The 13,571-nt window shown below is 43.7% G+C and overlaps 3 protein-coding genes across 3 annotated transcripts; 2 read left to right on the plus strand and 1 right to left on the minus strand.

The window, feature by feature from the left end:
- Positions 1-467: 467 nt before the first annotated feature.
- F4822DRAFT_2761 (acid protease) lies at positions 468-2,433 on the minus strand. Its single transcript, XM_051454796.1, has 3 exons — positions 1,925-2,433; positions 1,615-1,863; positions 468-1,559 (listed from the first exon to the last, which is right to left on the minus strand). Exons 1-3 carry the CDS (start codon positions 2,127-2,129, stop codon positions 553-555), a joined length of 1,461 nt encoding a protein of 486 aa, XP_051318953.1. The 5' UTR covers positions 2,130-2,433; the 3' UTR covers positions 468-552.
- Positions 2,434-5,688: 3,255 nt separating this feature from the next.
- F4822DRAFT_2886 (NUDIX hydrolase domain-like protein) lies at positions 5,689-6,921 on the plus strand. The gene is made up of 2 exons (XM_051454977.1): positions 5,689-5,776; positions 5,840-6,921. Exon 2 carries the CDS (start codon positions 6,060-6,062, stop codon positions 6,621-6,623), a length of 564 nt encoding a protein of 187 aa, XP_051318954.1. The 5' UTR covers positions 5,689-5,776; positions 5,840-6,059; the 3' UTR covers positions 6,624-6,921.
- Positions 6,922-7,411: 490 nt separating this feature from the next.
- Positions 7,412-8,877, plus strand: F4822DRAFT_383774 (COX5B-domain-containing protein). Its single transcript, XM_051456467.1, has 5 exons — positions 7,412-7,862; positions 7,952-8,011; positions 8,094-8,252; positions 8,315-8,415; positions 8,508-8,877. The coding sequence occupies exons 1-5, from the start codon at positions 7,772-7,774 to the stop codon at positions 8,670-8,672; spliced, it is 576 nt and encodes a 191-aa protein (XP_051318955.1). The 5' UTR covers positions 7,412-7,771; the 3' UTR covers positions 8,673-8,877.
- Positions 8,878-13,571: the final 4,694 nt, after the last annotated feature.

Consider the following 13,571-nt stretch of genomic DNA (forward strand, 5'->3'; position numbering starts at 1 on the left):
GAGAATAAACCTGGGGCCCATGATAGTTTGAATTAGGAAAGCAGCGGTATGGATATAAACCGAGTGGTCGTAAACCTTCCAAGAATCACAACGGGTACCCGGGCTGGACTAGAATATTTATCTAGATACCCAGGTAATTAAACTCGATATTAATGAAAGCAATTCCTATACTATAGAAATACGTCTGTTGATATTCTATGAGGCTATGTTTCCTTCGATGAGGATACGATAGACTACCAATCCTGCTAGTGAGATGCTCAATATTTGTGGCGAGGATATTGGGGTATTTATGTCTAGTAGCAGAAGGAAAAGGGGGTGTCTTGGGCGATGTTTATGATTAACATAGAATTAAATTTCAAGGGGGTAATGTTTCTTCATACATGGGGAGTAGATATGAACACTGGTTATCATCTATGAGTACGAACATTAGGCAGGTCAATTAAGATCAGCAGTGTGGCAGCAGTACATACGAGTCGGTAGATACCTATTCGATAATTTCATTTAAAATGTCGCTTCTATTTTGAATTTAATAATATCGCTCTCTAATAAAAATCACGCTATGGTAACCCAGAATGCAATCATGATCAACCCCATCCACCATTCAACCCGTTCTTGGGAACTTGACGAATCGGCCACTGTCGACCCTCCCGCTCCCGCCGTAGTAGTCGTACTCGCGGCAGATGGAGTAACCTTTGCTGTTCCAGCCGCAGTCTTAGTTGCGACGGGAGCACTACTCGTGCTTGCCGTAGTGGCCGACTCGCCCTTCACTGAGGGAGGAGCGCAGTCTCCTTTAATATTCGCCATATTCATCTGATCGGTGACTTCTATCTCGTTTGTGCCACAATTTACGTACTGGGCGAGGTGAATGGCGTTGTTAGTCTGGTCGAAAACAGCATAGGCAGATCGCAACATAGTGTCGCCAAGGAGAAGAAAATCGTCACTGGGGCTAATACCCAAGAAACATTGCACACCGAAACTTGTCTGTAGTTCCCGGACTAGCTCATTGTACGGAACCCGTATCATCAGACCATTGAAGGCGAAGTTAAGAGTACCCGGTAAGTCGTTGAGAGAACAATTGACCGGGTAAAATCCGTTAGCATCCGTAGCTTCGGCACCGAAGTCCGCCGCGATCGAATTCGCTAGGTTCGTCGGTAGTAATGTGAGCGTCGCGCCACTGTCCAAGAAAACGGCCATCGTCGTGTTCTCGTACTGTTTCGTCTTGCCACTCGGAGGAGTAAGACTCAAGGACGTCATGTTTATCCAATATCTTGGAACGCCGTCGGGGGACTCCTGCGCGGGGATGATGGGTAACGTCGTAAGGTTACCAGAAAATTTGCCAGTATCCAGTCCGCCGAAGATAACAACACCCTCTTGCTCATCCTTACTACCGAGGGCTAAGCTAAACGCTTTCGTCTCCGTCACTCCCTGGCTCTCCAACTCATCTATAAAGTTCTTATAGCGGATAGTCACATTCACCCCATGACCTATCCCCAAGATACCAGCGAACTCATCATCAGTTTGCGTTGCGACGCCGAACTGGACTCCTTTCAGCTTCGAGTCTAGCCTAATGTTAGATTTGATATGCCACTCCTACAATTTAAGACGAGAACTTACTCGTGCCCGTAAGGCCAATATCATCGGTGACATATTGTATGTCTGCACTGCCAATACCATACCTCAATGTTTTCGTAGTCTCCAATTGAATAGCACTGGAAGAGTCTGTTGGCTCATAGTGTCCTATTGCTCGGCAAAATCTAATATCCGCCGAGCCTTGAAGATCGGAACAGTCCGGATTCACCCACAGTTCGAACGAGCCTGTATCTAATTGTACATAGACTTGTTGCGCAGGTGTGCCGATATCCACTTTGATGACTTAGTAAGTGACTCGACGGGAGGAGGCGAAGTGAGTGAGGGGTTTACAAACATTGTGCATAGTATGCTACGTCGGATCGGTTGGCGAGTGACACAGTGGTTATCGCTCGCTTATCCCCAAAATCAGAGAATACCTTTCTGTTCGTGGAGTGCACGACAGGTAGCTTGACGTAGTGATCATTGCGGCGTTCTAGAGCAGAGGCGAAGCTGCAAGCTCCTATTATTAGGTGAAGGATCGATGTGAGTCGGACTGCCATCTCTGGCAGGATCAGGGTTTTGTAGATGCTACCCGTTCGAACCCCTGCATGGATTCACCACGGATTTACAAGTACAATTCAACCTCAAGATGCGAAGGATGATTGACTTGAGGCTTTCACCGCCCGCTTCCAGACCTCCCGCTACTCGTCAATCCGTCGCTGGCCCAGCAGCTATTCTCTCGCTTTCGGGTCCCTTCGTTTACTTCACAGCCCGGATATGTAGGTGAGAAAATGCGAATGAATAAATCCTTCTAGGATACCCGAATGAGGAAACGAACGGCGGTACGGCGAAGGCAGGGCGGGAACCAGCAAAAAAAACAAAATTAAATAAAAATTAACAAATACACCACCAAGAGCCGACCGGTCGGACACCTATCCAAAGAGAAAAAGAGAGAGGGAAAGGAGAATGCCGTAGCGAAAGACTACGGCGAAGCAGAAGCGACAAGTAAACTAAGAAAGTGAGAGGAAGATCACGAGGAACGTTGACGAGAACTCAATTGGAGAATATCGCCCGTCCAAGACCCCGGCGCACTTAGCTGTCCATTGCCGAGACGCTCTATAGGGTATGGCGCAGGGGCTCTGACTTGGTGCGGCTCTGGGCATCGCCAATGGTACCTAGTAAGGCTCCAAAACACGCAGTCTGTTTTTATTTACCACGACGTTTCAGTGCAACTGGAGGGAATTATCATGATATAGGTAAGCCTCCATTGAATAATAAACCCGGTGGTAATTCCCGGGTATCGGCTGAAGGCCATTGTTCATATTCGTTGTAACATCAACAATCCTAATTATTGACCTCGAGATGTTTGATGAAGCATTATTGAATATGACATGTTTGTTGAATAAGTAAAACCACCATCAAGGAAGGGAAGCAATTTGCGGTTTCGTATATGTGAGAAGTTTAATAGAAACTCCCCAGGCCACGCCATTATTCCAGCCGCACCAATCTCTAACCTAGTACGAATCCACGATAGTGCAGGGATTCGATGTGGTTCAAGGAGGTGGCACGAGCCATAAGGAATCGCAAATGATCTCCAATCGGGCAATTTCTGTCCATTTATCGTTAGTCGGGTTATTCTTTTTTCCCTAGAACTTCCCTTCGTATATTCCTTCTTAGACAAACCATTCGCGACGAGGTTCGAAAGTGAGGAAGACGGGAGAAGTTACCCCTCAAGTCCTCGGAGTTAGAGAAATGCTTACGTATTCCCACATTCAGCCAAGAATGTCTTAGATGGTAGTGCGAAGTAGAGATATTTCACACGTTGTTTCTACGTTGTTTCCACGTTGCGGGTTAGACCGTCTCGTCTTAACCAAGCTAACTGTCGTGTCTCAGGTAGAGACGAACTTATCCGCTTTTCCACGCCACCGTCTACATTAGGGGACCATGGTTGTATGGGAAAGAAAGTGTGGCGCCGTTGGTGCGGCCCATAACTCCGCTCAGATTACTGTACGGATACGTGTAGTCAATAAAGGATGCCAGCTACAGCTACCACGAAATCCGCAGAAATCCGCAAATCCCCCGCGTCTAACCTGCATATCATGAATGAAGTAAATGTGACATGAGCCGCGAGCCCATAAATCGCATCGCTTTGTCCTAGTAGCATTGCATATTGCAACCTTAATAATATGCTTGACATATGTCTCGCACGTTGTGTCCTAGGCGGGGGGTGAAAGCAGCGCCGCATCCTGTTCAGCTTCCCACCCTCTCATAGCTCAGCTTGAAAGGGCGAGATTCCTCCATCATGGCGTCTTTATTAAGAAGCCTACATAACTATACATACCCCTGAGATTCTCCGAATCGCCACCATTTGTCACTTATTGTCCGGTTCGAAAAGCACTACATCGCCGGTTTGTTCCTATCGACTTGATTCCCACTTATCTCGATCTTCTCGAGTATACCTAGTCGTTCGGGTCACAACCAATACAATAGAGATGTCGGGCACTTTGCAGCATGTACCGTATTTTGTTATATCTAAGGCGAAAATATCGATAAAAACCCGGGAACCCCTCCGAGGAGAACCGTTGGATAGACCTTACAAGCATGTTTGTGATGCAGGCAATATATGTAAGCCATATCACGTCAAAGATGCTTCATGCCATAACTCAGAAACGATATTGTCCTTTACCCCGACGGAACAGTGATTTTCCCACAGTATATCACACACTAGTTTTTCTTCTGATTGTTGGTCTCCGGTCTTCCGTGCCGTGGCCGTTATCTCCGGCAAAAAGCACAGTATGTGGCTTTTCACTAGATCTTCTCCTGGTTCTCTTTCCGTCTTCATATATGGCTTACTCCAGCTTTTCGGTGCCGATGACAGAAGACTTACTAAAATGATATTCTCAACGGTGCCCTATTTTATGTCTTATGTTTCTAGACTTTTGGTCAAAATGCCGTGCTTTGCCGAGTAAGGATCTCTTGGGCATATTACGAAAGTATAAAATACCCAGGCCTCGAAATAAAAACTAGTTGCCTAGTTGTTCGAGCCGAGAGAGAATTTAGTTTTGTAAGAGCTGGGGGCTAATTCCAGCTGTGATATACGAATGCCAGAAAAGTCATATTTTCATTGGCACGTATAGGCATCTGCTTAGAGGTAGACAATTAGGTCATACAATGTTACATGGATCCATGAATACCTAGATATGTATATAAAATCTATGGTAGCCGTTGGTATATACTGTGTCATAAGGCGGCATAATTATCTAGGTATATATGAAATAAGTGTCAGCATGTGGAAGAATGAGACCGAGTCAAAATGATAGATACCTAGTGGTTAGATGATACGTCTGACGAGACTCCATATGCATTTTCTATAGATTAATTTAATCATGCATAATTTATTTACCATAGCCATGGATAGATCTCGTGCCCTCTGTTTTGGGTTAGGGTAGGCACCTACATATTACATATCACAGTTGTATCTGTATTTACCTCCTTTACATGTATATATGAATGCCTTTTATTGTTCAATCACATGAAAGTTACATGCTTTTGTAGCTAGATTTAGGTGCGGGGTCATGTACCATAAATGTTACCTAACAACCCCGCCATCACCATATTGCGCGAATAGTAGGAATGGCAATAACTACGGTATATGATGCGAATAGTGTTGCTTTAGGAGGAATGCTAGGCGTAAAGAAGGAAGAGGATGATTTTTTGAGTTTAGTAAAAAGTCTCATTTTCATCTCCTTTTCAAGATTGACTCCTTACGACGTAGTTAACTTATCAGATTGTGGCGCGATGGTTTTCTGACAACGCCGCCATCTCCGGCTTAAGACTTACAAGACTTACGACAGCATTACACACGTTTTTTTTTTTTTTTTCGTGCGCTTCCGAAGATACAATGCCTATTATGACTTAGACAACCGCAGTTTCAATCTCCTCGGAATAAGATCCTCAGCTGTCTTTGTCTTTTGTGATATCCCCTGAGACCACCGTTGTCAAGTGGGTCTCTTTGAAACCTGGTCAATTAGGTCAATATTGAATGACAGTTGCCTGAAACTGTTGGTTGGACAAATGTCGACGATAGCTCCACTGAGTTTGCTAGTGATAGACGGATACGGAAAAGAGGGAAAGAAAACACTCAGGCTTCAGTGATTTTTCTATCAAGGTATATTCAGCCTCACCCCGTTTTACGGAGGGCCTAAATGTGACAAGTCCCCGGTTTTGACTCGTCATTTTTCGATCAGTTGACTAACCCGAAAGATAGAAGATTCCGCCTCGGCCCTGGACGGACGGGGTTGTTAATTCGGGGGCCTGGGTCACTTTTACGTCTTATATATAGAGGTGTGGATTACCATCACCCAACAACAATTCCAGATCATTCAATTGTACAGCGCCAATTAGACAGCTAAAAAGAAACTGATCTGCTCGTTTGTTATACTATACCTTGTCATTTTTTTCTTATTAAGCGGCGCGACAATCTGCCACACATGGCCGAACTAGCCGGAGCATCCGCGGGATCAGCGCCGTCAGCGCCAACTGCTTTCACTTTCTCGCACACTGTGGCCGCCTTCAATCTGACACTTAGGGCACATCTGGACAGGCATCCGGAGTTCGATGGTATAGCTGTCGGTGCTTTTGTCTTTAATCCCGATGGTAAAATGCTCCTGGTGCAACGAGCAGCACATGACTCGTTGCCACTGCTATGGGAGATCCCGGGCGGCGCCTCTGACCCCGAAGACGAATCTCTGCTGCACGCTGCAGTACGCGAGCTGTGGGAGGAAACTGGATTGCACGCTAAGTCCATCGTTGCCCTTGTGGATAAGGGCCAGGCGTTTTTGATCAGGGGGGGTTTCCGCATGTGCAAGTTCTCCTTCTTGATTGAGGTGAAAGGGTACGATGTCAAGCTGGACCCGAACGAGCATCAGGCGTACTTGTGGGTCACCGAAGAGGAAGCCCAATCCGGGAAGTGTGGCGAAATCGAATTCGAGTACACGTTCAAGGAGCAGCAACTTGCAGTTTACAAGGCTTTTAAGTTGAGGAACGGGATGTAACCTTGAGTGGATTGTGGCTTGCATGAGTGTTGGTTTTCATACGGTAGTTCTGTAGTTAGACGAGATGGGAGACCATCTATTGGTGTTTGGCTGTATGTGTTGGTGTACATACATTACCTAAGATAGGTGGAAGACTATTGCTATCAGAAATCATATATGCATGGATCTGGTCAATATTGAGTGATACCTGGTTTTTTTTGCCTAAGCCATAGTCGCAAAAGATTGGGTAGTTTCAGTTGATAGTAGAATCCTAGCGTTCGTGGCGCTTACTTGGTAGTGTATTGATTTCGACATCGTAGCCGTTGATTCATCATCATTGCTTTTGTTCCCATCTAAAAACATCCGATATGGGGTTGCAATAATAGCTAAAGTAACGGGTCGCCTTGACACTAGCCTCTAGTTGTTAAAACGGAAGGTATCCTAGGTAGTCATGCCATGCGCCACATTGATGCCCGGCGTAAGAGAGGGCAAAACATAGGTCAGACGACCACAAAATGTGTGTAGTTTAGGCATCTCTTCTTCGTCGAGGCATAATCTGGTATATGAAGCAATACAAAAATCGCAATCTAGACCATCGGTATTGCCACGGTCTAGACTAAGCTGTCGCAGATAAGTACTGGGTAGGCATATGACTGAGATGAGAGAAATAGAGTCTTCGGAGAAATAAAAATGAAAAAGGGTGTAATTGATGTAAGTATATTCCGTGCCAACACATACTTGCCGCGCATATGTATGTAGAAATCAGCTCAGGCATGCAATATGGAAATGAATGTCACTTGTTAAGAATTGAAAAGAAGGGGTGGGAGGGTAGGATGGGAAGCAGGGCCGCTGTCGCTGAGATAATTGGCATATATGTCATGTGACTGAAGTTTAAAAAAATGGATGACTAAGGGTATCTAAATGGTGGGGTTCATAGCTCGCCTAAGCTCCAGTAAATTGGAGTAATGGATTGGCCTAAGGAAAAGATACTTAGGTACATACAATGGTAAGTTCGCCCGGGCGGCTTCCAAGCTTTCGGCAGCAATTCCTCAAATCAGACAAATCAGACCACTAGGAAATCCCTCTTTTCTAAACATTCAATAATTCAAAAAAACGTCACCGACAACAAACTTACCCTCATACCTCTACAACCCCCAATTGCCGACACCATGTTCCTACAACGATCCGCCGTGGCCATCGTTCGCCGGGCCGCTATTTCTCCTGCTGTTAAGAGGAGTTTTACCGTCTCTGCTATCCGCCGTAAGAACACAATTACCATCGTGTTGCGACCGAACACGCATCGTACGATGTACCAGTCACCACCAACGAAGCTGACTTTTTACCTTCAGGAGATGCGAAGAACGTCGAGCCTCAATCCACTGTCGGTCAGAAGATGAAGACTTTCAACGGTACGCCTTTATGGACCTCAATTGAACGAAATTGATCTCATGGACGAATTTTATTGACAATGGGTATTTTTACACAATATAGATATTAAGGGCGAGGAGGACCTACTCGGACCTGGTGCCGCACCCGGTACCGTCCCTACCGATCTCGAACAATCCACCGGTCTCGAGCGATTGGAAATTCTCGGAAAGATGGAGGGTGTAGATATCTTCGATATGCGACCTCTAGATGCCTCGAGGAAAGGTGCGGATTAAGCCTGATCAAGTGGATAGTTCGGAAGCACTTGGATTGACAATGCGAATTAGGAACTCTCGACAACCCCATACCGGTCAGATCTGCTGGTGACGAACAATACGCTGGTTGCACTGGCTACCCTGCTGACTCTCACGTTGTCACTTGGCTCGGTGTACGTCTATCCCTCGTTCTAATGACATCTCCCTTTTCAAGCGGATATGAAGATATAATTTCGGTAAAGATTCTGGGACTGACATGAAATAGCTTTCTCGCGAGCGACCGATAGAGCGATGCCCCGAGTGCGGTAGCGTCTACAAGATGGAGTACGTCGGACCTCTAGACGATGGCCATGGTCACGGCCACGACCACCACCACGGCTACGAAGAGCCCAAGACATTCGCCAACTTTGTCAAGCCGGAATACTGGTGATCGAACATCCTGAGGACGTAAAAGTTTGGTTGGAGTTCGAGGCTGCATAGGTCATCGGTGGAGAGGTTGGGGGCCGTAGACTTGTATATTGGTGAAGGCTGTATAGAATTAAGTTAAAATCTGCAGCACCCATCCATATTGATTCGCTTTGCTTGTCTTCAGCTTGTTTTTTCTCGTTCATCCCTTGCATGATATGGCTGACTATAGTAGATATCAATATGATGTGTGACGATGACGCCAGATAGGTATAAACTTGCCTATCCATATTTCCATTATCTCTGCTTACTCACTACATTCCTACCTACTTCTATACACCCACATGAGTAAGGATATATCTATCTATATATATACACGACCATATAGGAATTGATGATTAGGAATGAGGTGCATATGTGCATGACATAGATGGATGAGATACATAACCTTTCTATCCACATATGCAGATATATGAGGTAACTCCAATCCGAGATCGAATCAAATACTGATTTATTTTAAATAATAAATACATGTACCTTTATGTGAGTACAGGTACATCTCATCTGCACCTAACATAAGGTGCGTAGGACCTCGGATAGCGGAATACTACTAACACTAACACGACTTTGAGGTAACAAGGGGGGTGGTGATAGAATGCTTTCTCGTTAGGCTATTGGAGAGGAAGGTGAAATGCATTGCTTCTAATAATTGTATTGAGTGAGCCAAGTCTGATAGATTAGATCGGATACGGGAATACGGGAGTGGTCTAATAAGAATGATAGATGATACCAGCCTTGGGAAGTTGTGCAACCTGACCTTCTCTATTTATATCGTTCTATTGTGACTCTCAATACGTCCTTCAAATCCTACTGCCTCGAGAAACAAATAGTGTCGAAGAGATGTCGATATTGTACCTACCTAGGCAATGTAGAAGGTAGGGATTCTACATATGTTAGGCACTGTATATACGATAGGATACGCTAGGATGTTGATGTAATACAATAACAATGCAATTTGATTATTATGCCTCCTTATTATACGATGTATGCTATGTGGCTTGTAGAGCCTAAGCCCAGAGTAGCAATAAGAGGAAATCAAATTAAATAGCAATAACACTTAATCATTACGACGATTAACAAAACAAGAAGGTTACGAGGCCACCAACGAAACTAAACAGCGATGACCGGCCTAATTTAACATTCGACCAACTTGCGATACTGGGGAAGTATAGCGAGTATCAAATTATATATACATCATTTATGTAGATACCTGCGTAGATTATACATATATATTCTACCTGGTACATACCTAGGTAGGTATATATGTGTATGTATATAAGCAAGTACCATTTACCACGTTAGGTCTTAGTATACACAGCATGTTCCGTATATGTTCCCTCCTCTAACTTCAAATGGGTACATAACGCGCCCACCTATTAATATTGGGCCATCTATTACTATTGTAAACGTGATAAGAAAAAGCCAGTACCAACCTACCCTTGTCCGAAATTTCCGCGAAGACGAGACGAGACGAATGCGAAAAGAAGCATTAATAGATAGATACATTTCTTGTACCACCTCAGCTGGCCCAATCGCGCATCCATCATGCTGCTCCATGCTCCATGAGATGCATGTACTCCGTGCCAACGGGGAATACACGTACTTTGTGCAATGTATGTAATGTAAGAAAAGAGAAATAAAGGAAATAGAAAGAGATCAAGCATACCTAGGTAATTTAGGTAGCTAAATTTGATAGGTAATAAGTAGCAGGTAGTAATACCATATACCTAGTGCTCACCTTTCAAACCCCAACCCCAAAGAAATCATGCATGTATAGTCAGTTCGGGGTTTGAACTTATCTGCAATTTGGGCAAGGTCTAACCAACATGAGTTCTTGGATGGATGACATGATATGACAGACGGTACAAGACACCCTGTATATTTTGTCTTTTTGTCCTTAGAGACTAGTAAGATTTTCTATTTCCTCCTAGTGTAATCAACTTATAGGTAAGAAGATATTTCATTCGTCGGAGTTACTATACGAACCACCTTTACTTCGTATAGACCAAGTTTTTTTACGCGATGGGATGGCGTATATGAGTTATCGTGAGTAATGCGCTGATATATAAATGGATACATTAGTCTACATGAGCCACCGTATATGCGTAAATATACCTAAGTATATGTTTACGTATATGCCTGGACCTATGCGTACATACATCATACATGTATGTACGTAAGTGCCTGCATACATAATGTGATGTACATATGTACCTAGGGTAAGGTTTATGTATTTGACCGAACAGGGTTGATGAATAAATATACTTAGGTACATCATCATCTTTGTAGCTCTTTTGTGGGTCAAGTTATACATTGAAATGGATGCAAATGTACATATATGAATATGGATATAGGTGTAGCTAGATTCGTTGTTTGTTTTTAATAATTGTTGACTGTTTTTAATGTATTCATATGGATGTTTCCTTACCTATGCGTACCCGTGGCCCGAGTCTAATAATGCATGGGTTACCTTCTACTTAAAACGTCAGAGAAATAGTGCCATACCGTACCCAATTATATGTCGTAGTTAGAACGCATCGCCGCCTATCGCACTCCCGTCTATTTCCCCCCTTACCTATGATGTATGTACCTCTAAAAAGGGAAAATGCTAATTTAGACAAATGAGGAAAGAAGTCGAAAAAAAAATAAGAGGTAACCAACCTCCTTATAGGTAGTAACCTTACAAAAATATTTATAGGAAGTACATCCATATAGATAAGTAGAACACAAGCATGTATTCTAGGTTGTGGAAACGAATATTTGTTAGTAACAGTTTACGATATGCAGAGTTAAACGGAATCTAGGGAATCGCAAGCATTGATGTACATACATATAGAAAGTAAGATATATAATGTCAAATGTCGTGTCATAAATGGATGGATGGGTGTTTGGAATAATCAATTACAATAGGTAACAGCTGGAAATGTTCATATTGATAGGCTAAGCTATGTTATATTATAGGTAGGCAAGTACGTACTCGTATGTAACTACATAATGGTAAAAGTACCTACTACTTATAGCAAGGTAGAAATACATTATAGGTATTCAAGCTGTATTACATTTCATAGCATGTACTCCCAACTCACCACCTACTACATGTACCAACATAGGTTTTAGGGGATGCATGTCTTTTTACTTTAGTTCTATTACAATTGAACCTTTTCTGCGCAACCTTTCGCGATTTTTTGTTTTTGTTTCTTTTTTTCCCTCTCTCTTAATGCTGCACGAGTCATTCGCGTGGCCCTCCAACTCAAGACGTGAGTCTCCATTTTCTATTTTGACTAGGGGCGGAATTTAATAAGCTAGGCTATTCCAAGATAACTCCCCGATACCACAATACCAAGATACATTCAAGCATAGCGGTCTAAAAAAACGAGATCTGGCGACTATTCTATGCCACCCATCGACGCTAGTGGGTACCTAGGTAGTTAATCCATGTCTCCCACGCTTTCCACGCTTTTTGCATGCTGCTGCCCATGTCGACAGGTTCATGTTTCCCCATACGATTGCGCATTCTGCATTTCCATTTTCCACCATCAAACCCATTCGTTCCGTTCGTACCCATCATATCCTTTGCCTTCAGCTATACGTAACCTATGGTACCGCACTTACCGTACCTACCGTACCTACATGCAATGATTCTCCAAATTTTCTGTAGCTGAGACAGAGCCTTTTTCCAATTCACCCAATTTTATTTTTTTACTCTCTTTCCAGCCTGCCAGCTGCATTTTGCCAAGCCTTGTTCATCATCAAGCTATTATTCCCCATCACCTACCCCGGTGCCCTCCCTTTCTCCAAATCACGTCTACCAGCTGAAAAAGAACATCTTACTGGTATCATCGTCATCGTGTAAAATAGAACCCCAACTTTCCAACACGACACGAGCGAAAGCCGCAATAAACCTCCTAAAGGGGAAAACACCTTCAGCTAGGGGGGGGACTATCTATACACGGAGGAGTCCTCTCCTTTTTTTTTCTCTCTCTAATGCGAGGCTGGGCATCAGCATCAGCATCATCTTCCTTATCCTCGTTCAAATCAGCATTTTGCATTAACATCAACATCAACATCAACATCAGAATTCTCCTAGCACCAACGGATCCTTTCTCCCCTTCGCCCGAACTTTTTGATCTAGTTGTTGACTAGAAACATCGTGACTGGGTCCCTTGTACATTTTGTATGTACATGGGGAGCCGCATCGACAGGCCTAGTCGAAACGGGGGACCCAAACTTGGAGAGATCGACCACAGGTCCCGATTCTCGACTATTGGATTGGTTCGCTGAATAACTTAAGAGCTAGGTATTCGATTCGCCTCGCACACGAATACCTAATTAAACATTACCTACGGGTACTCACCCTTTTTTTTTTTTTTTTTTTTTCTTTCTCACTTTTTCCTCGGCTCTGGCGATCAGTTCATACGATACCCACCGTTGCTATTACCGATCAGTAAACTAAAACTGCAAAGGTATACCCGAAAAGTAAGCAAATATCCTATTCCTATTCCGTACTCATACCCTTTCCCTATTCCCCAGTCTCTGTTTCTTCTGTCACTTGTTCTTCTTACGATGACAGTGCGACTATAACATTGTTGTACCTATTCCCCGTCATATCCTTCCCTAATTCTATCTTACTTACCTTGTCCTTCCATCCTATACATGTGCATACCTATACATATACATACACATATACACATATAATATTGTCTTATATGTCCTATATCACTTATACACTCAGTCCTTTTCCCATACCACGTGCCACCCAGGCAAATTAGTATGTATCTTATACCCTTCACGCATACATACATCCATCCACATATTCCAGGTGTCTAAACATAGTTCACTTTCGTACAAGTCCTCTCCATTGTCG

Source organism: Hypoxylon trugodes (assembly GCF_022578975.1).
Source record: "Hypoxylon trugodes strain CBS 135444 unplaced genomic scaffold F4822scaffold_1, whole genome shotgun sequence".
Taxonomy (NCBI): Eukaryota; Fungi; Ascomycota; class Sordariomycetes; order Xylariales; family Hypoxylaceae; genus Hypoxylon; species Hypoxylon trugodes.